General features: G+C 38.6%; 1 protein-coding gene and 2 long non-coding RNA genes across 6 annotated transcripts in view; 1 reads left to right on the forward strand and 2 right to left on the reverse strand.

The window, feature by feature from the left end:
- Window positions 1-4727, reverse strand: part of LOC122140062 — a 5182-nt gene extending 455 nt beyond the window's left edge. Inside the window, exons 1-3 of the long non-coding RNA XR_006156788.1 lie at window positions 3738-4727; window positions 800-890; window positions 537-683 (exon numbers count right to left, since the gene is read on the reverse strand). This is a non-coding gene — a long non-coding RNA (uncharacterized LOC122140062). The remainder of the gene's footprint in view (window positions 1-536; window positions 684-799; window positions 891-3737) is intronic.
- LOC109067976 (leucine-rich repeat and transmembrane domain-containing protein 2-like) overlaps window positions 1-20309 on the forward strand; it is a 26764-nt gene extending 6455 nt beyond the window's left edge. Inside the window, exons 3-6 of one of the 4 annotated variants that reach the window (XM_042741778.1) lie at window positions 6090-6220; window positions 10710-10868; window positions 13908-14504; window positions 15921-20309. In XM_042741778.1, coding sequence (XP_042597712.1) covers window positions 10808-10868; window positions 13908-14504; window positions 15921-16378 — 1116 coding nt within the window. In that variant the 5' untranslated portion in view covers window positions 6090-6220; window positions 10710-10807 and the 3' untranslated portion in view covers window positions 16379-20309. Of the gene's footprint in view, window positions 1-6089; window positions 6344-7284; window positions 7634-7653; window positions 7954-10709; window positions 10869-13907; window positions 14505-15920 lie in introns of those variants that run through there. The other 3 variants (XM_042741786.1, XM_042741769.1, XM_042741789.1) reach the window with 3 other exon arrangements.
- A 693-nt stretch (window positions 20310-21002) lies between these two features.
- Window positions 21003-23334, reverse strand: LOC122140059. Its single transcript, XR_006156787.1, has 5 exons — window positions 22968-23334; window positions 22750-22847; window positions 21789-21882; window positions 21588-21680; window positions 21003-21218 (listed from the first exon to the last, which is right to left on the reverse strand). It is a non-coding gene; the product is annotated as an uncharacterized LOC122140059 (long non-coding RNA).
- Window positions 23335-23638: the final 304 nt, after the last annotated feature.

A 23638-nucleotide genomic window follows, 5' to 3' on the forward strand; every position in this document is an offset into this window, starting at 1 on the left:
TTCTCCCTCTCTGTCTGTCTCTCTCATAGGACCGCTACTAATGATGGAAAACACCTCATGCATTTATTCATTTATTCATTTCCACAGTCACTTTCCTGTGCTGAGTCAACGTCAAACAGAGCTTTTTTTGATCTGTGTTATTCACAGCATCAAAGTCCTTATTATTGTTAAATTTTATTTCATTACTCCATTCATATATATATATTTTTTTTTTTACTGTGACCTGTTTTCAACTGAACCACTTAAACGGCACTCTAGATCAAATTTTACTGCATGTCTTTCCTAAATCTCCAGGGGTTTGAATGACTGGAAACAAACACTAAAGAGGCTTTTTGTTTCTTCTATATTTTTTTCCATGTTGTTGAAAGTCTTTAGAATTTCTAATAAATAATAAATTAATATAAAATGAATATAAGTTGTACTTATCTCTTATCATCACTGTTGAAGTCATTTTAGTGGCATTGGCTATTGGATAATGTTAGTAGTAAATATAATACGATTAATTAGGTATTGTTTTAGCAAACTTTCAAACTTACTCAGAAATATGTCATTACAGATGTTTAGTGGGTTGTGAATGCCATTTCATGTTGACTTTAACCTGTCACTATAAGTGCTCTTACATCATCCCTGTCCTTAGAGACCATGATGAAGCCATTACTGTCAATGACGTAGCAGTTAACATCCTGTGAACACAAAACACACACAAAAAGGAAAAGCATTTGTCTCATTGAATTAGTTTTATGGAGGAATGGTGATACATATTTTTACAGATATGTCTAGAAATGCTCTAGATACCCACCACTTATGCACTATAAATTCTATACTGCAAGATACAGTATTACAGCATTATCAGTACAGCTTAGAAGACAAAGCCTTTCTACTCCCGAACACTGAAAGAAAGAGACAGACATTGACAAAACAGAGCACTTGTATTTTATATATGAAGAGTTCGGTTGCAAAACGCGATAAACGCCATTTTTTGACATTTGGATTTTATTATTGGAAATCACTGTTCAGATGTACTTTAATCTATGTGTGAATTGCTGCCATTAATAAGATTTAAAAATGTAAATTTTAAGCCTACTACAAAATGTATTTTTACACAAAACGCAATATCCGCCAGCCCAGTTTCTTTACAAAGTGCGATATAACGGTTAGGCTATAGAACGTTCAGGATGCTGCGCGAGCTCAGGATGTCACGCGAGGAGAGAGTCACCGCCGGTGAAGTGCTCCGAGTTTGCTCAGTGATTTAACGATAATATCAAAACAAAAAAAACATATATTTTTAAAAAGAGGATTCGGCTAACTAAACAACGTTTACCATTTTATTGTTTATACTGTAGGCGAGCTGTCAGTCACGTAGGCTACGTCACTGATCAACAGCTGTCTGTCAGTCTCACACACACACACACACACACACACACACACACACACACACACACACACAAACACAAACAAACAAACAAACAAAACATTGATTCACTAGCTTTTCTTAATGGTATTACAGTAGTAGAATATAGCCTAAGGTGGATATATAGCGTTTTGCAAAAAAAAAAAAAAAAAATGTTATTTTGTGTATGTTCTGGCCAAAACTAACTCAGAATCTTATTATTATTAATCAATCTTTGTATATACTATTCCATATATTTATGAGGTATTGTTTTTTTAACCAATTTAAGATGTTTGACAATATTAAGATAAATATGTTGCATTTTTGGCACGGTTTTTGACTTATTTATGAACTATTTATGGACATAAAATTAAATAAAAAATATCCTGGATTTGAAGAATATTGTGTCCCTGGCCTTCACTGAGCTCAAGTAATAGTTTAATGTACAAAAAATTGTGAATGAACTTGACTGTTGATGTCTTAAATAATAATGTCAAATAACCAACATTTCTCAAAATGGATATATCTCATTTTGCAACGAAACTCTTCATATATATATATATATATATATATATATATATATATATATATATATATATATATATATATATATATATATATATATATATAGCAGCGGTGAAAAAAAGGAAAAACATTAATTGATATGAAATCATTGGCTCAGGACTAATAGCTTCAAACTCAACTCCTGCTTATAACATCACTGTTCTGCCTTTAAGCTATCACATGATCTGTGTAGGCTCCTGTGTGCTTTAAATCTAGCCATGCATCAGATGAGAATAGGGACAGGAGAAGCAGAAACAAATAGGGACCTGTAAATATTTAGTATAACTACTGTCAAAGATCCATACATCATATATCTTAATTTAAGCATTTGTGTCCTTCTGTGGTCCATTGTTTCCCTGTAAAAATATTGAAACTATCTTAAAACAAAATACATTTATTTGAATTTTTGAACATTATGCTTTTCTAATATACACTGCTGCGCAAAAGATTGGGGCCAGTTATTTATTTATTTATTTTATTAAATGTTCATCAAGCATGCATAAAATTAATCGTAACCGTAAAAAGTAACCATAAAGACTTTTACATTATTACTAAAAAATTCTGTTTTAAATTAGGGCTGTGCGATTAATCGAAATCGTCATGAAATCACGTTTTGAGCGTGCGCAATTTCTAAATCGCTTTATAGCACGATTTTCCACGGCCCCCTGACCGCAGTATGCTATCCAATCCAGTCAGAATGCAGCGCGCCTAAATGGAGCGTGAGAACAGAACAGACTGGGCATATGCCTACGTAATGCCAGGTTCACACACTGTCTGTGATGCATATTTTTTCCGAGCCCATGTTAAAGGATCAGAGCATTCACACTGCACGCAGAAAAAGTTGCGAAAGATGTGAACAGAAAAGGTTAGAAATAGAAAGGTGCGAAAATAATTAATATCTAGCACATGAGCATAGATAGAGTTATGAGTGCACAGGATGCAGTTTGAGCGAGAGGAGACACGTTTTAAGTGCGCGCACTCTCTCTGGGTGAGAGCAGCGTGTATCTGAGCATGCGCGCCTTTTTCTTTTGACAAAGCAAAGGAAATCTGCGGAAATCTTACCAATCCCAATTTTTTTAATGGTAGTGTAATTTCTTTTTCTTTCTTCTTTGTTACAGTGTAAGTTTATGCTTAATAAATGCCTATGGAGTTGGGCAAATAAGCTTCAAAGATATATACTCTCTTAAAATATATGATAATATTTTGACTTACATAACTTTGTAAGTAAATTTGTCTTGTTTTAAAGATTATGTATGTGTGCTCTAGTGGCAAAACACTCATTATTCTCACCTAGTACTGAGAATAACCTTGTGCAGTTTACTCACAGACATTATGCTGGTCTCTTGCTCACTGCATGCATCTCACAGTGTGTGTCATGTTTTGAACTGCTGATGTTTATAGATTTACTTAATGAATTTGGACAAACATTAAAACTAAAAATAATCACATAAGGTGTTTCATCAGCTTTGACATCACTGAATAAGGCATCAGTTAATATCGCTGCAGTCAGGAGTGAGCACAGACACAGTGGTAATGTGCCAGCTGAAGTGGAAGAGCGTTCAGGGAGGCATGGAAAATCCCAGTGGTACGAGAAGAAAGAGAGAGTGTCCTCCCCGAGGAGGATGTAGAGAGTGATATTGCTTCCTCTCCCCATTCTTTTCGAGTGCCTTCTGGACTCTCCCACCCCTCTCTCAACACTCAGCATCTTCTGTTTGTATCATAAATGTCAAACAAAAGCCTGTGCTAGGAGTGTCACCACTAACATTATTGTGTTTGTCTTTACCTCCCATCACAGAATGCACAATGTTTAAACAGATAGGACACATCCGGCCAGTATCACACACGCTTGTGTACATATCCTGTTGAGGAAAGAAACACAGACACGAAAACAAGAAAAGATAATGATTTTTATATTCAGTTAGTATTATAACATATCAAATGAAATACACCAATTAAGAAACATGTTTGTTGAAATGTATATGTGAATAGTTGACTGAGACATATTTTTATTTATTTTAGATTTTTTGCTGAAGACCCTGTTTTTTTAGACTGGGATATTATCCCAGCATGCATCAGTGGCCGCCCACTCTCACAAACTTAAACATACAAAATGCCCCATAAACGGCTGATTTTTACAGAACAAGGTTTTGTTGTTTAAGGACTCTGTGTAATTAGTAGGACAGTTAGAATTTGCAATGAGCTGACGGGTCTGATTAAACTGCAGTAAATTGTTCGTTTGAGTAAAAATCTTTTAACTTCAATAATTCAGAGAGAGAGAGAGACCAGAGTAGGACCATCTATCATACTGAAGCTAATTAATAGAGTTGTATAATAAAGAGTCTGGGAGTGGAAGGCAGTGTTGGTAATAGCTGCTTGGGGCAGGGAAGATGGCTAGCAGAGGGGAGACAATCTCTTGAATGAACAGATGTGTATTTTAAAGCTCTAGACCCAGCAGACATACTGTAACAACACTGGAAGATTACAGTCACCATGTCTCCTCCAGCATCCTAAAGATTTGGACAACACTGCAATGAAGATTACCCAAAAATAGTGATGAGCGAGCTCGCAGACGCATCCCAGCACAGTTAAAAGTGGGAATGACAGAAGACATGTGACTCCAGCAGAGCAGATCATTTAGTAAATACCCAGTTTTCTGAGCTTCTGTCATTCGCGTTTCCACACAAACATCCCACACATAAAAACAAACACAATGTGATACAGCATGAAGCCTCAATCAAACCCTCAGAATGACAGAGTGGCAATCAATCAATCCTACTTAAACTGAACAGATTTGACCATTTAATGGTTAAATACAAAACCTTTAATGAGGGAGCTATGGGATGTGAAGGAGACAAGTAGAGAATGTGTGAAATATATGTGGCACTTTCCATGAATAGGCTACAAAAACGAGAGCGTGAAACTCAAATGTCAAGATTTCTTTTTCTCTCTTTCAGCAAATGGTCAACCTAAGGTCATTATATAAGCTGTTATATATTTTATTCGTTTAATGTGGTTAGTATATAAAATTTTTACAGCCCTGCTACTAATACATAACTGCAGTTTATGATAATTTGTGTAATTTTGTTAATCAAACATAGCAATAAACAGCAAATCACAATTATCAGACAAAATGTAATGAATGAGCCTGAATGAAGCTGCTAGTTGTTAGTTACTGATAAATGCTTATTTCCCAATGAAAATTAAAATAATTTGGGTAACACGGTACAATTTGCTTGGCAAATGCATTCAGTACTACTTTTTACTTTTTTACTTTTTTGTAAAATGTGGTACCCTGCTAAATATTATGTTTTGGCCATTATAAATTGTTAATATTATGAAATATTATCAATTATAAAATATCATTAAGTGGTCACACTTTATTTTAAGGTGCAGTTCTCGCTATTAACTCTTTAAACTAACTACTAGCTATGAATTTTGCCTCAATTAACTCCTAATTACTACTTAAGTTTAGGTATTTGGTAACATTAAGGATGTGTAATATGGTCATGCAGAATATGGGTTTTATAAGTACTAATAAACAGCAAATAAGCTAGTAATATGCATGCTAATTAACAGATAGTTAATAGTGAGAATTGGTCCCTATACTAAAGTGTTACCAATTAAGTCTAAATTACTAAAATTAATTTGATTAATAGAAAACAGACATTTAACCAACTAGTTAAATGTCTGTACCTTGTTAATTAACAATACGATTCTTCTGGTCGTAATAAGCTTAATGTCCTATCCTCAGCTCATGTGTGTGGGTTACAGAAGTAGAAATGAACTGAGTGTGTGCGAGTACATTGTACTTAATGTATTGTTTTAACAGGTTCACTGATCTGTGCAGCAGATTCTGCTATATTATATGGTTTTAAGCTTAGCTTGAAATGCATTTCAAATTCTGAATTATATTCATGTATACTAAATTATGCTAGTGTAGTTAATATCTATTTGAATATGCCAGGACTAAAGAGCAGGGTGTGTGCGATGGCAAACAGAGATGTGGGGTCTTTACAGTTCAGATTATCACGAAGACCTCTAGTAGCATACGCTAACAGTGAGTCAAAAAAAAAAAAACACGCTCACAATCCCCCCCACCTCTCTCTCTCTCTGTTTCTTTCCCTCTGTTGCTTAGGTAACATGATGTCAGCGCAGCCCCTACCGACACCTTGAAGACTCACCACCAAAATATGGAATCATCCATGTACACACCCACATACGTACTTGATTACATTCAGAGCTTCTGATAAGGAGAGAAATGGCATGGTAAGGATTTAATGGAGCCGTAGTGCTTTTTCTTGTCAGTGTCTGGCTTGTGAAAGCATGTGGGCGGCACTGAGGTCCTTCTGAAGTACACGGTGTGTTGCAACAGCCTACAACATACAGAAGGTAAACGCTTCTGATGTCACAGATTGCTTTTCCTCTTATAAATAGCTGCAATGGATGCATTTCTCCTTTTTTGAGGTGCTGGTGCTGCAGCGTGGCCTGCATGCCTCTATGCATTATTCAGAACACCAGGCAATAGCACGAATGTTTGTATATGTGGATGACGTTAGGTCTAGTTAGTCCATGTGAACAATGGCCAGTACATGGATGATTACATTCCTGCACTGTTGCATGATGTCAGCTTGATGACGTAAAATGCATCGCTGGTGTTGGCTACATGTGATTGGATCAATCTATGCATGCATCCATTCATCAATCTGCACATAACAAGGGAAGAAGATCCAGGTTTTTTCCCTTCTTTCAGATAGATAGATTCACATGCAGCCATTAAAAGCAGCAAAGTGGCATGATGATCTATTTATCTATATACATAATTGATACAGTATAGGTTGGACAGATCTACACTAGATAGATAGATAGATAGATTGATAGACACTGTGCTGATAGATAGAATAATACACTATACTGTAGATTGATAAATAGATAGATAGATAGATAGATAGATAGACAGACCTATTCTATCTATCTATCTATAAAGAAGGAGAAAGAATCAGCTGTTTTCTCGAGCCCTTCTCTCCCCTCATCCCACACTAATGTTACTATCTTTGACAAGGCTGGCACACGTTTACACTGCACGCCTCATCACATGCACATATGGAGAAAGCAACACACACACACACTTACTCACACACATACTCAAAAAAACCTAAATACACAACAAACTCTAGACACAACACACCAACACACACACACACGAGAGTGTATTCTACACACACGAGAGTGTATTTCTGTGGACTCAGTATACCAACACAGAGGCGAGCTGATCTGCTGGAAACCACAGAGACAGACTGGAGCACACCTCCCCACCCCCCCCTTCTCCCCTCTCACTCACTCACTCACTCACTCACTCACTCACTCACTCACTCACTCTCTCTGTGTCCTCCTCTCTGTGAGCATTACAGCAAGGCATTGCGCAGGATTTAACTCCCCTCCTTCATCTCCCTCTTCTTTATTTTAATCGTTTTTTTTCCTTCCTCCAATCCATCTCTCCTTCTGAGGCAGCCGTTGCTTTTGGCAGCGGAAGGACATTTTCATTTCCATATTGGAGCGTTACGAGAGCTGCTATTCGCTCATTTCTCCCACAACCATGTGTGTGTGCGCGTGTGTGTGTGAGAGAGAGTGTGTGTGAGCTTTGGGAGGGGGGGACGCCGAGAAGGACGGCATCTAAAGACGGTGAGTGAAACACTGTTAACCTACTACACACGTACACACGCACATATTACCATTTGCCTTGATTGTGATTACGATGTCCATGCCTGATGTTTGCCGAGGGATGTTTATTATGAGACAGACACATACTCCTGTTGTTTTGGGTATAGAGCATATAATGTCCAGTTTTTTTTTTTATATAGACACAAAGGAAATGATGTGTATGTGAGTGCAGGTGATGTGCTGGAATGCTGCTTTTGTGTGTACTGTATACAAGCATGTAGGAGTGAGATGGCATCTACAATATGCAATCCTGTGAACACTTGCATATATACACATTTACGGTAGGACTGAAAACATGTGTAATAGGTTTGTATGTCTTTATGCATACTGTATATGTGCTGCTTGAGTGAGCGTGTGTTTGTTTTTGTGAGCGCGTGTTTTTATTTGTGATTCTGCTCTTAATAATTTATCCCGTGGCCTCCACTTCTTTGTTTCTAACGTTTCTTCACTCTGCCGTTGACTTCGATGGCCTTCTTTTGTGCGTCTGTGCATGTGAAAGAAAGAAAAGGGATCAGAAGGACTGGTTCAGGGGTGAATATCTAAAGGGCGTTTCTATTTACTTATGTGTTGCAAGTCACAGTAACAACATACAACCTGTCACACACACGCATAGCTGACCTTGTGCATTCACAGGAAGTTAGTACGGCGTGGGGTGAGAACGTGTGAAATATGTGCAGAACTGGACGTGGAGAGAGATGCTGCTAAAGTGAGAGACTATTACATCACGTGTGTGTGTGTGTGTGTGTGTGTGTGTGCGGGCTGCATGCTCGGGAGTCAAATGACACATCGCTCAACTAATTATCCTCTCTTCACACACACACACAAACTTGCATATTGCATGTTCTAGGAAAAGTAATGCACGGAAATTTTTTCACGTGTTGAGCAACTCCAAAAAGTATTTGCAGAAACTCTCACTTGCACACACATACATACACACTTGCAATATAACCTCTAAATGTCTGCACATTTTTCCACTGTGCCGTTTCGGATGACAGCCTGGTGAATTGGTGTTGCGTTGCGCAAATACGCACACACAGACACACACGCTGTGATGGATGTGGCAGGTGACAAGGCCGAGGTGTCACAGAAAGGGAGTCTAAGACAGCAGCGGCCATTTTACAGCAAGCCGGCCTTGCGTAAACAGAAGCAACTTGTAACCTTGTGCTCAATAATCTGAGACACACACATTCACAGCATTGCGTTACACAACTAGTGTTACATAATGGTACGTCGTTATAATAATAATATTCCCATTTCAGTCATGTGCTGTAAGTGTTTCAGGGTCATATTACTGTATTGCAATTAACTAAATCGTGTCTGCAGTGCCAGTTCTACTACGGGTTTGTACCCTGGAGAGCTACATTACAGTAAGCACCGCTCTGATGGAAATGGCTTTGTACCGGGAAGAAAGTTCTGTTGCTCAGATGTTGCACTTTCATAGCTCAGGGGAGTTAAAGGATGCTTCAGTTACGTTTGATTGAGGTATCAAGTTTGTCTCTGATATTTCTCTTGAAATTCTATAGGAGAAATACAAAAAGGAACAAATGAGACAATTGTTATGATACGTAGCGTTGGGAATCGTTAGAAATTTTCTGGTTCCGCCTAATGGTTCCGGTTCCGGTTCCATTAAACTCATTAAACAACTCTTAAAAAAATAGTGGTAAGGAAAAATGCACAATACTGAACTACTCAATGCTCAATACTTTTTATTACTTACTGTCACTTAAAACTTACTGTTTTTTTAACGGTTGGCAATGTCAAAATTCAACATATATTACAGTATACAAATTTTCAGGTTCTGATTCCGGTTCCATTTAAATGAACTGTTATTATGTTTTTTACTATTTTACCTTTATTACAGTGGTGGGAAACATGTTCGGTAGTTAAAGACACAATGCGGCGCGGCGAGTCTGTGGAGTGCGCATCATTGGAAACAATGTGCTCAGTAATTAAAGAGGCAGGGAGGCGTTTCTGTTATTTGGTTTGTAACATCCTTTACTGGGAAACGGCGAATCATCAGAACATCGGCGCAAGGCTGCTCACATCGCTTGGTCACATGTCGCACCAGAAACGTAACCGAAACCTAAAATTAGAACACGCTCACGGTTCTTTCCAAAAAAAAAAGCTCCCAACTGTAAACATAAAACAAACAATGACTATGGCTTAGGTCGAAACGCGTCTGTGTAAGACATGGTTTTAATATGTTTTCTTTTTCTTTTTCTTTTTTTAATTATTGCATTTTTTTCTTTTTCTATCATTTAATTCATTATTTTCATTAGCTCATAAACCACTGGGCTTTGCTTGACAGAATTTGATGAGAAATATTTGACATTGGCATCTCAGAGTTTAGCATCATAAAAAAAAAAAGCGAACAGTTTGAGACATTGTCAGGATCTCTTCTGAAACTTTAGAGGAAACATTTCTGAGATTACTGGAGTCTTTTTCGCAATTAAAAAAATGTGAGAAGCAGGAGATGTAAGCATAAGCCTCCAATTAATCTCATCTCAGAAAAATGAAATATTAACAGTATTACTAAATAATAAAGTATTTAAATTAAATAAAAATCCTTTTAATTATTTAAAAGCTCACATTTGTGATTTTTCTTTCTCATAGGATATCATGTAATTGTATTATTCATCACTGCACAGAACTGGAATATGTTAAATAGTCTAACTGATGATACAGTAGACTATTGAACAATTTGATATGCACAATGTTGCAATATTTGTGTATAAAGTTAATTGCTAATTTGTTCTTTTAAGATGTCTAGACTAGAATACACACAGAAGGAATACACCTTGAAAACCTGAAACCAAGAAAGTGAGCTGATTCGGAAAATGAGCCATGACATGACAGTGATACTGTTGCTACCAATATGTCAAGGTTTATTTGAGTTTCAGCGCAGCTACTAAAGACACAAACTACACAGCTCACACACTAAGTCATCTATGCAGAGTCAGGGAGAAAACAAGCGCTCACCTTCAAAAGTCATATTAAGTACAGAAAAAACTGACTACCCTTCAAACTCTCTCTGCAGTCTCGTCACTGGCCCCATATCGCTGCCTGTGGAGGCTGGCATCAGGGCCAGCTGATGCCACAGCAGATCTGAGGCAGCTGCAGTTGAGAAGCGCAGACATGCAACTCAGCACTGCACCTACAGTGGCTCGCAGGAGGAGAGGAAATCCGGACAGCCAAGGTGAGCCCAACATACACACACATTCACTCTTTTGAAGGGACTGGGCTTCAAGACTGATTCCATTCATACCGTTTTAAATGCTTTATGTGCAAAAAGTGACTATTAATCATCTAATTCAATTATTTACATGTTACTAGAACACAGACTGATGATGCATTTCAGGAAATGATCAGTTTTACTAATATGTTTCTGGGAAGAAAGATGGTGTGTGCTGACGTATGTGTCTGTGTGGGTGTGTATAGAGTGGTATAGAGTGCAGTAAACATCACCAGCTGTCCCAGCAACAGATGGATTAGGATGGCTTTAGTTAATGTGTGTCTGATTAAAGATCTGCATGAAGCAAAGCAGAGGCAACACTGCGAGAGAGGGAGAGAGAGAGAGAGAGAGAGTTCTGCTGCATTGTGACACTTATTTTATGGAATAGCGTCAGACTCAAAATCTGTATTGAAAGTCAATACTTAGTCCATAAAGCTTTCATTTTTCTGGGAAACACAAAGCTTTTTGAAAGAATATCCTAGCCAGTCCTTTCAGTTTAATAAACATGAATGAGGAGCTCCAAAATGACAAAACACCATAAAATGATCTTAAAGGACTTGCACACTCTTCAAAGACTTCTGAAGCCATAAGCCAGCTTTGTGTGAGGAAAAGCCTGTTCAGTGATTATTCACTGATAATCTTGACATCCGTACTAGCTCTACTTGATATGTTCATGAGAGATCTGTGAATGAATCTGAATCTTTCGATTAATATGTTGATCCAGTTGTAAAATGTGTTTGAATGATACAATCTGAATAGTTAATATAGTCTCACTACATTATGGCTTTGAAAGACTATAGAGTATAGAATATAGAGTATTTAAGTCATATGAACTACTTTTATGGTGGTTTTTGTGTGTTATTTTGTTGTTTTAAAGCTGCAACCCCTTTAAATTTTCAGTGCATGGAAAGAAGCAACCAGCACTGTCTTAGTAATTTTCTTTATTTATTCTGGGAACTGGAGTCCTCCTGTTAAAATTAGCAAATACTAAAAGCTAAGAAAAGAGGGAAAGTTCATAAAATTGTAGTGTAGGCACAGAATAGACGTTCATCCTATTTTAAACTAGGTCCACTCGCTAGGAGATTTCCATCCTCACCATTGACATACAGCCTTCTTTGTGGCTACAGGATTGTTCTGAACAAATAGGGAACATGTACACAGAGAAAGAACATTGTGTTTCAATAACAGCAGTCATATGCCTATCCTGATGCGCTGACACACATTTGTTCTCAGCCGAATAGAAGGGATGAGAGAAAAAAGGGAACTTGTGCTGGAAAGAAGGGATATACTGGAAATTGAAGGTTGATGGGCCAAAACAGCAATTCTAGAATCATTCACAACTACATAGTTTAGAAGGATGGGTTAATTATTGAGATTACACAGAATTGTGTGAGTGTGTATGAGAGAGTGTGTGGTTGTGATGATTGTATGTATCTCTGATTACAGAGGGATCAGGGTGTTGAGGCTGGTCAGGATCAGATATCTGAGTGCTGTAACTGCATCTGTCTGCACTCAAACTTCCAAACACACGCGCACACACACACACACACAATCAGCAATGAGACAACTGGGAACTCAACATTTAAAACTTTCATATCCATTGATAGCATGTGATTGTTTCACACACACAGAGAAACATTGCTCCCCACCCTCTTACACAGCTGCATAAAAGAGAGAGGTGACAAACAGTTGGTAAATGTTTGTTTGGTCATTGTCAGAGCAGAGGACGTTCTCTGTTTAACTTTGAGGCACATTATATTCCCATCATACGTGTTCATTTAGAATGGAAAAGCGGATGCCATAGGAGAACCTTTTTAGGTTCCACAAATAACATTTGACTCTCTAGTTCAGTGGTTAATGGTGAGCCAACAAAGTATCGGAATTGTTTATATTATGAAAGTAATCAAAAATGTGCTTAAAATCACACAGTGAAATGTATGGTTTAAGGTGCATAGGCCCAGAAATATGCAAAGATATAAAAATTATATATATCTACTCCCTATTTATTTCACTAGCCTATGCATTGTTTTCCCTTCTACCTTTAATCCTATCGGACACTTGTCCAATGCAGGGTCGGAACAGACCTGTAACCCAATTTAAGGTGCCACCCACCATTTAAGAACCACTGCAGTTGCATTAAAGAAACCTATTTACTGACAGATTAAAGAACCCAGAAACCAATACTGATCTCAAGAATTTATGTTAAATCAGCCAACAAGGAACCATTAAGCCAATTCAAGGACCCCATTCAGGAAACCACAAACCCTTATTTACTCAAATCTCAAATCTCATTTGCAACCATTTTTCATTCACACTCGCATTCAGTTGAAATATTGAAAGTTTGGTGTGTTCCGTTATTGATTTTCAGTAAATAGCCAGTTAAATTTGGGTCTTTTCCTCAAACAAAGCAAGCGTATGGCTTCAGAAGACTTTGAATATAGCACATAAGTAATATAGACTTAGTTTTTTGGTACGTTTCATTTTTTCATATCTTTACAGCTCCACACTCCAATTATAAAATTACAAAACTGCAGTATATCTTCTATTGTGTACTAAGGAGGAAATAAGTCATACAGTTTTGAAGCGACATGAAGGCAAGTAAATAATAACACGATTTTCATTTTGTTGAAAAATAAACCATTAAGAGTGCACCATAAACAAATCAAAACAAGTGAGTTTAAAAGAAAATACCCTGAAGGTGCTGCAACAGATAGCAGCTACTTACAGCAACTGCAACAAAAAAATACTGCTGTCTAGAGGTCTGTTTTTACGATCAAATAAGCTCCAGTTCAAAGTAGTGTAGTGGGAGCAGCAGCAGCTACAGGTTCAGTTCTGTCGAGCACTGGTCCCCTTCATTAAATACTGTACATGTGATTCACAGTGGCACTAAATCAACACCTGTCACATCTTTCAGAACAATCAAAGCAGCTTTCAGGAGGAAATGGTTTATGTCAACTCTTTCAGACTCTTTCATACACTTCTGTTTTTTCTTCTTTCACACAGGTCTGCTAAGTGTGCTGAGTGTGTGTGCTACGTTACTGCAGTTATGCGCTGGCTGTCCTTCAGAGTGTGTGTGTAACTCACTGGAAGCTAACTGCAGTGGGCGGAGTCTAGTATCTGTGCCCGCTCTCACTTCTCTCCCGGAGGGCACACATACCCTCCTTCTGGCCAATAACCGCCTCTCCTCCCTTCCCGTCTCTGCCTTCGCCAACCTAAGCACCCTGGAGACACTCGACTTGTCTAATAACTATCTGGACAACCTGCCTTCCAGACTGTTCCGTGAGCTGAGTAACCTGAACGATTTGAGTTTGCGTAACAACAGCCTGACGGTTTTGGATCGCGAGTTATTTCGCGGCCTGACCCAGCTGAGGAGACTGGATCTGTCTCTGAACGGCTTGGCCGCTGTGCCGCTGGGCCTGCTAGATGAGCTGCAAGGGCTGACCTGGCTCTCCTTGGCTGGGAACAGACTTCACGCCCTGGAGAGAGCCACATTTGAGCCTCTGGTCAACCTTCAGCACCTGGAGCTGGGCATGAACCCCTGGGAGTGTGACTGCAACCTGAGAGACTTCAAACACTGGATGGAGTGGCTGATATATCGAGGTGAGGACTCTATATGTGGGTGCTTTGATTCTCTGCAGGTGTACAAATACATCCTTTAAGCAATAAGCCACACAAGACTGTGTATTACTGGACCCTAAGTAAGAGATGTTCTTTGGCACAGTCCAAACACCTAAAACACTTTAAAGTCACTGTCTTCAGTGACATTGTGTTTATAAAGCAGCAACAATTGCAGTATGATAACAGACAGTGTTCAATAAATAATTAGCTATTTATATTTAAAATTTGAATATACTACTCTTCCATCAAGTAATATAGTTCATAGGCATTTTACAAGGGGTTTGAACGTGGCTCAACCAATGAGAATTTAGAAATCATTGGTTTTAGAAAAAAAAGCTTTATTAAGCTTTAAACAGATTGAGCTGTAAGCTAATGGTATGTGCATTTACACCAGACATATTGTAGGACATGTACCAACTCTCTCCCTAATAATTTCCTGTCTATTTTTGTCTACCACTGGCAACGAAATGTGGCAAATCATTGTGAAGGAGAGTAGCCTCTGTTTATTACTCTCCATACTTCTCGCTTTCCATTTTTCTGTTTGTCTCAGTCCTTCTACTCTAAGTCAGAGAAAGTCATTTCATTCTATTTCAGAGCAGCTTTGAGAGGGAGGGGGAATTGAAACAGACATGAGAGGCTGAGTCACAAAGCTTTTAGCGTGTGTGAGAAAGAGACTCCAGTCATGGTGGGCTCTGACTCTCTTGGTCTGTTCCAAAACCTAGTGAGCTGCCTACGGAGGTAGCATTTTGAGGCATCATAGATGCTCTCTTTTCATTAAGATAAGTATCTTACTTATGCTGCCTTCTGTTTAGACCAAATTTTAAGGCAGCACTGCATGTTTATTTTCATGGAGATACCACAATGCAATAATTAAAAATTATATATTATTCAATACTAATTAATAAATAAATATATAGAGCAGTATAACAAAAAAACTTGATTATTTTACCCAATTTTTGCATGTGCTATGTACGTAATGCATACTGGATTATTGCATAATTAGCTTGATGAGATGGCATTGTCAAACTACATTAAAATCAAGCAAGAGTGGACTACCCTGTGCGCAAAAAAAAAAAAGAGTTGCTGCCGATATAGAGCACTCCATATCAGTCACTCAAGAGGTTCCATGACAGTTAACGTGGCAGCAGGCAGCATGATGGCTCACTAGGTTTGGGAACAGAGCTTCTGTATGCATGTCAGGATTATTAATTATACACCAGCTACCGCTCTTCCTCTCATACAAACACGCGTAAATTGAAGAGGGCTGCTGACCCTACTAGCTGTGCGGTGCTATTTTGGAGGGCCTAAAGCAGCCATTTAAATTCATTACAGGTGACTATTGTTTACCTCAGAGAGATAAAATTTTGATTTCTCTTTCTCTACTGCTTTCTGTCGTAGGCGGTAATGTCGATGCCGTTGAGTGTACACTTCCGAAGGACTTAAGGGGTCGTGACATCAGGGGCGTTCCTGTGGAGATGTTCAACTACTGTCTGCAATTGGAGGATGAGAATGGGGGCGGGGCTGGGAGCACAAAGGGTGGATCTCCACCATGTTTTCGAGGGACAGCCACTCCGTCGTCTGAAGGTGCAGTGGTGCGTACGGAGGCGGAGCTACCAGACTGTGTAAAGCATCGTTATCGGCCAGTCAGTGTTCGCAGGGCGATTGGTACAGTAGTGATCGCTGGTGTGGTCTGTGGGATCGTGTGTATTATGATGGTAGCTGCCGCAGCATATGGCTGCATTTATGCCTCTCTAATGGCAAAATACCAGCGAGAGCTAAAGAAGAGGCAGCCTTTGATGGGTGACGCAGAGGCAGAAGCTGACCAGGAGGAGAAACAGATCTCATCAGTTGCATAGGGGAATGGGGGAGAGGGGTCAGAGTTCAGAGGTCAGCCACAAATATAAAGAACCCTTTACTGGTTGAGCTGCACATTTGATGATCAATTAGCTGACCAGCGGAGGATTCATCATCCCTGTTTCCTGTCTCTCTGTCCTTCCTGAGACCCTCTCTGACTCTCAGACTTAACACTTTACTCAAACTTTGGCCTATGACCTTTGACCTATTTGCCCCAGGACAAGAGGGACCACTCAGCACTTTAGAACTCCCCCACCCTCCTCCAATGTTGAGAGGATCTCAGCAGAGGAGGTGTGGATGCAGCTGTTCACAGTTCTGAACCCTGATGTTTCTAGAGGATCATGTGCTGGCATTAGCATTAGCCTCTGTAGCAGCCTAACCAACAACCCAAAACTCCAAATCATAACTCTAATCCCAACCTCTCAAAACTAATCCAAGCCCCCAACTCTAACCCTAAGCCTTTCATGCTAACCCCAACCATAACCATCACCTCTGACACGGTCTACACTGGGTCGCACATGCAAATGGCACATCACATCAAAAGCCAATAATCAATACTGTCTACTAGGGATCTGCCCGAATAGCGAATCCATATTCGGAAAGGCAGGGTAAATGAATAATGCGTTCTACGGAGCCACTAAAGCAGTGGTGTCCAAACTCGGTCCTGGAGGGCTGGTGTCCTGCAGAGTTTAGCTCCAACTTGCCTCAACACAGCTGTCTGGAAGTTTACATTATGTTAGTAAGAGCTTGATTAGGTGTGTTTAATTAGGGTTGGAGCTAAACTCTACAGGACACCGGCCCTCTAGGACTGAGTTTGGACACTTGCTAGTGGTTGCCTTTTACATAACAGTACATAAAATTTTACTTGCCACATAAACAGAGAGAGGTAAGGAGAGATGACTGATAGGATGATGGCGAATTATTTGCACATCCTGAGCACCACTGACAAACACCTAATATTGTGAAATCTTGTGATCTTGTGCCGCTCCGTAGTAGAGTAGGCTATGTGTAAACGCGAATCTCGAAAGTGAAAGTAAAATGCAAACGTGCATTCATAAGTGATCTCTATGTCCTCCATATTAATAACATCTCACTGATGCCCGCAATTTATACCCAGGATAATTACCCAACAATATAATTGTGAGAGAAAGCATTGAAATATATTTTTCTCGTATATCTCATGTTTATTCCCTTTAGGGGTGCCGTAGTACATGTATTCGGATTTGGGCACATCCCTACTGTCTACAATGGATACATTCTGATGCATTGAACCTTAAATTGATGCCCCAATTTCTGACATACTACATGGGCTTGTTCTACTTCTGACAAAAGGGCAAATTGATGTGCTTGGTGTAGACATGGTGTAATCCAGTACTTTCAACTATACTACCAAGCCTAACCTAAAACTTCCAGTTCTACTCCCAAACCTTAACCCTAAACATACAACACAAATCCCTACCCTTACCAAAAACCTCCATCCTTAATCTAAATCCCTAATCCCAAACCTCCAACAGTAACCCCTACCCTTACCATAAACCTCCATCACAAATCCTAACCCCCAACTCGAACCCTAAGCCTCAAACACTAATCTAAACCTCCAACACAAATCCCTACCCTTACCAAAAGCCTCCATCACTAATCTGAACCCACAACCATAAACCACCAAAGGGAATCTCTACCCCTACCATAAATCTCAATCACTAATATGAACCCACAACTCTAAACCTCCATCCATAATCCAAATATTCAACTCTTACCCTAAACCTTCAACTCTACTCCCAACCCAAACATTAAACCCCCAATACCAACTCTAACCTCCAGCACTCACCTCCAACCTTAATTGTAACCCTTAACCCTAACCCAGTGTGAACGGAACATCATAACCCCCACATATCATATTTGAAATATTCCCACCTTATTTATCAGTTATAATATATTCTATACAATGTGATGTGACCCCAGTTTTATGTTTTTAAGTGTAAGGTTTGTCCTTTCTATTGTGTGATGATAATTTGTCTTGATAACATTGTTTTGTTTGTTTACTGTTTCTCCATGTTCATCTCTAGAGGTCAGATGTGTTTTTATAAGCCTAGAAGAATCCAGCCCTGGTGTCTGTTGTGAAGTGTCTTGAAGTATCGTGAAGTGCTAATGTAGAGCAGGCTGAAGACTCTGTTGATGTTAGTGGAGGGTGGCACATCGTGGCTATTGGAACTGTTAATTACACCTTGGTGGCTAAAGAAGCACAGTGGCCCTATATGATAGCTGCCCTCAAAACAAAAACAGAAAGACAATAGCTGAGAAGGAAATAAAAAGGATAGTATAAGAAGATATAAGCTATAAGAAGGATAGACTTTTATGTGCAATATAAATTAATGTCTTTCTTGATCGGTTGTTTAATTCTGGACTAGGATGTCATAGCTGATTTAGTCTGATCTTTTCTCTTGGGCTGGCGATGGAGGAGAATCGATTGCGCCTGTGTGATCAATTTTCTGCTTGTGGACCAATTTGCATAATCTGCTTTTCCTTGAGGGCAGAAGTTGTTTAGACTAAATAATTCAGATACATTTGACTTGAGCTTTCAGAAGCCAACATATATTATCAGAATAATCTTTTATGCGGCAAATCAACCACAGCGACTGGATGAAAAAGGGAAAGAAAGACTACTAGCGGCACACTGTAACCAACATATTTCCTCAGTATTACTGAAAATTTCGAATCAGAAAATAATTTTGCTAATAAAGTCAAGAGTAACATCATATTTGGGTGGTTTGCACAATGCTGCCATCTATAGGAAGGATATGCAGTAGGCTCAAGAAGCAAATATCTCACCACCTCATCAGGATTTAGGAGATGCTCTTCCGTTGTAACTATAGCAACAGTCTTTCCCACACATTATTCATTACCAATGCAAATTACTGGTAAGGTTGCTGGCAAAAAGTTGTAAATCAAAAGTACAACTAATTTATGTGTGACTACCCACACCAGCAGTTAAGCGTCTAGGACTTTGTCTCTGTGTTCAGTGATATTTGCAGCCATATATAGAGTATATATAAGTACAGATATACATTTATTCAAATGTATGTTGAATATATGTATATATTTTAATCTGTGTCTTACAAATTATTTATGAACAATAACTTGATTGCAAAAATTGAGTATACTTTTCCCTGTGTTTCTTGTGCAATCTCCTTTGGTAGAGGAACTCTTAAAAATTCTCTGTCAGAGAATTCAGAGAAAACTCATGAATTATTAATGAGAGGAGTTTCGTCTAATGGCTGCGGTCTCTCCTGCCATTACTGTTCATTTAGCTCTTATTTTATACAGCATGTGTCAAAGGCCTGTACTCTGCACGGGGCGACAAAACACGTACCCTGTATCCTCTGATATGAAAAAAAAGCACTTTTGCCACTGGTGGACTAATACTTTCCTGTCAATTTGCACTTATCGCAAATATTCTCAAAAGGGAGCACATGCTTGTTTATTGCCAATGTCAGCAATGCGCTTTATCTGAATATTAGCCGACAGAGCAGTCGTGATTTAATGTCAGTGGATATGAAGGGCGGTTTATAAATGAGCAATGACTCAGCTGGGGTGTCTTTACTCTCTGTCCTGGCTTTACATTTAAGAGCAGGGACACCACACACTTCACTACACACCCTTGCTAAATAAAGGCTTTGTAAATCCCAATTGATGGATGAGAGGAAATGATCTGCCCATTTGACTGAGCTGAAAGCATCTTCAAGATCTTTATGAAGTTCTGGTTTAATATGTTATAGCTTATTGATGTGACCCTTTCTTCACTTGACCTTTTTTCTAAGACTAATATGAGATCCTCCTTTATATTTTCGCTTGATAAAAATCAGTTTGAAATATGATTTGTGAGCTGTGATATAATTCTGTGTTAAAAATGAATAAAGAATGTATTTCCGTAAACGTTGAAGTGTAAGATTCACCAAGCGCTCACACACAGTTTGCTCAAAGTAAAATAATAAAATTTGTTTCTTTAGTTTTACACAAAATGGAGAAAGATCGGGATTCAAAATCTGAACTGGATGAATAAACCAAGGGGTCAAGCATTGGCTGATCAGCATAGTCTAGTTAGCCCCTGCTGGTAGATAATATAACTACACCATTACGGTGGTAAAATTTATCTTTTTCCATTGACAGACTTTTTTTTATTTCTTTTTTTTTTTTTACCTAAAAGCATGAAATAGAGTTAAAAGAATGAGAATGCTAGCAGATAACTTCCAGTGTCTTCCTGATCTTTTCCTTATATAAATGCATTAATACAAGTAATGAGTTTTGAGTGTCTTCATGAGTACAGAAGAAATAGCACAAGCAAAGGTCATGTTGAGGAAAAGAGATGTTCATGAGGAGGTGAACTCCATACATGGTTGCACATCCTTACATGGGCACATGTGCACACACGCTTTAAAATGGACAAAGATAATAGCATCTCAATGGGCGGTTTTTCATCAGCACTGACTAATATAGAAGAAAAAAAATATTAAAAGATAAGAATAACCAGGGGAAATCATACCTCCAGCAACTGCTGTCTTTTTGTTCATAGAGACTGTAACAGACGTGACGGCAATCACAAACCTGCTATCCACTGCAGGAAAAGAACAATAAATAAATACTGAGAACGATACTCTAAACAGGGTGTAAAGTCTCCTCGTATGTATGATGTGGACTGCAGGGTGCAGGCTACCTTGTGTGCTGTCCTCTATAGGGACGTAGTACAAAAAGCGTCCAGCTGGATTCTCTGCCACACGCTGATACCAAACAGGGAAATGGTCCAGAGTAAAAATATTCTCCTTATCCGACAGAGATAAGAATTTTCTGCAATGAAACCATCAAAAAGAGATTCATATAAGTGTGTGTGTGTATATAAATACCTTTTACAAGCATTCAGATTCAACTACTATGGTCAGTGCCTTATTTATGTTATGTATATTAATATGATTAGCATCTGTTCATTGATTTATGTATAACTACATTAACGTTTATTCTCTTAATACCACATTGTGTTTTACTGCCTGTTCTCTTTATCTTCCCTGAAATTAATTTATATTACATACCATAGTGATGAAAGTGATATGAAGTGCTGTGGGAGTGGGTGGCCTTAAGAAAACCTATGACAATGCAGATACGGTCTATGCAGTTGAGTCGTGATGCAGACAGCAGGAGCTCTTGATTAAAGGTACTCACTTCGCCACATGTTTCTCTATGCTGACATATCTGATCATTCTCATGAGGCCGGAGCGTGTGCCCAGGAACGCTGTCTCCACACCCCCATCAATTCTGCACATGACGGAGGTGAGTTAAAAGAATGAGAAAGGTCAAGGGCGAGCACGTATTTGACTTATGAAACTTGTCTGTGACGCTGTGTGCGTGGGTGGTAAGTATTACCCGGAGGTGTTGAGCAGCAGTGCGGTCCAGTAGGCTTCCATAGGAGCTGTGACCACTGCGTCAAACAAAGTGTGCTGCAGAAGTCTTTCATCACCTGAAGAACAGACGAAACAGAACTCAACTGCAGATATCATCAAACATTATTCAGATCGAACTGTGTTTAATTCCATAACAAAATGGCTCTGCTGTATACAGAAAATAAAATGGAAGATATGAGATGATTTACATCGTGTAGCTGTTCCAAAACCTAGCAAGCAGCATCCGAACCTAAATGTAACCTTTTAAGTGGCCTGTATTAAAACTCTACATAGGCAACAAGTAGGGCTGGATGTTAGTATGTTGCTGAGACAACAGTGTGCTACTCTAATAAGCAAAGTACAAACAAATATTCTGTAAAATAATCATTTTTTTTTATTTATTAAAATGACCTGTTATTTATATTTTACAGTAAACAGTGAAATGTCAATTTATTTAATTTCACACAGCTCACTGGGTTTTGAAGAGAACATTTATGTTGTGTTTGTTGCTTAAAGGGATAGTTCACCCTAAAATGAAAATTCTGACATCATTTACTTACCCTCAAGTTGTATGAATTTCTTTCTTCTGCTGAAAACAAAGAATGTTGGTGACCAACCAGCGGCTGGTAGCCACTGACTTCCATAATGGTAAAAAAAATAGTATGGAAGTCAATGGCTACCATCAACTGTTTGCTTAGCAAATCTTCTTTTTTGTTCAACAGAAGAAAGAAACTCATATAGGTTTGGAATAATTTGAGCATGAGTAAATGATGAGAGAATTTTCATTTTCAAGCACCTTGTTGGCTTCTTTTTTTTTTATATAAAATGCTTTTGTTTTTGCTAATTTGTAATTAAACATAAATCTAAAAAATGTAATACAAGTAAAAAATGAAGTGCCAGGTTAAAATTTGGTAGTCTATAGAGCCTTTAGAGACAGAACTCACATTCCAGTTCTGGTTCTTTCCCTGTTAGGTACCGAACCACAGCCTGAAACTGTGTCAGTTTGCGATGAAGTGGATCGATGTCAGTCTCACAGTATGTTCTGAAATATCAGATTAGAGTATATTACGTCACGGCTCTCTTCTGAGAAGGGAACACATCAGTAGTCACAGCTAGGTTATTATGAGATAAAAATGAATGAATCCAACAAAAGTAAACTTACAAGAAGCGAATTAAAGGTCAAAATCAACTCCTTTCTCTACTGTTGCTCTGATGTCCAGAGAGAGTGTCCCACTTTCTCCTTTTACCATTGCTGTTCTCAACTAGAGGATCAAAACACACAAACACCTAGAAGCAATTGATCTAAAAATGGCGTGATAAGAGTGTGTGTATGTTTATTTATATGTATGTGTGTGTTGTTCCACTTACTGTGTCTTCTGTATCTTCCCACTCCACCTCTGACAGATCCACACTGTTACAGTTCGGCTTTGGCTTCAGCTTCTTACCATTTTTATAATAACACAAATTATAAAAAAACACATCAATTTTAATGTGATACAGAATGTAATCCGCTCTTATGGGAAGTATGTGTAGATTAAGGTATAACTCACCAGAGGTCGAAGGTCAGGATACAGCTCAAGGTCAGGATGAGGTCGATACAGTAATCTCCATGGATACAGCCTGCCTCCAAACAAAATCACATTTATTATTGAGTCTGCAGTCCAAACAATAGGGAATCATCACTCTGTATGCAGTAATCTCCATGGATACAGCCTGCCTTATCAATTCAGTGTTACCAAAAAGAGGATTATCCAGGAGCCATGAGTTCTGCAGTCCAAAGGAGCACCATCACAACCTCAAAAACCTTATGACATAAATATGACGTCAGTATTT

Source organism: Cyprinus carpio, chromosome A4 (genome assembly GCF_018340385.1).
Source record: "Cyprinus carpio isolate SPL01 chromosome A4, ASM1834038v1, whole genome shotgun sequence".
NCBI classification, from domain to species: Eukaryota; Metazoa; Chordata; class Actinopteri; order Cypriniformes; family Cyprinidae; genus Cyprinus; species Cyprinus carpio.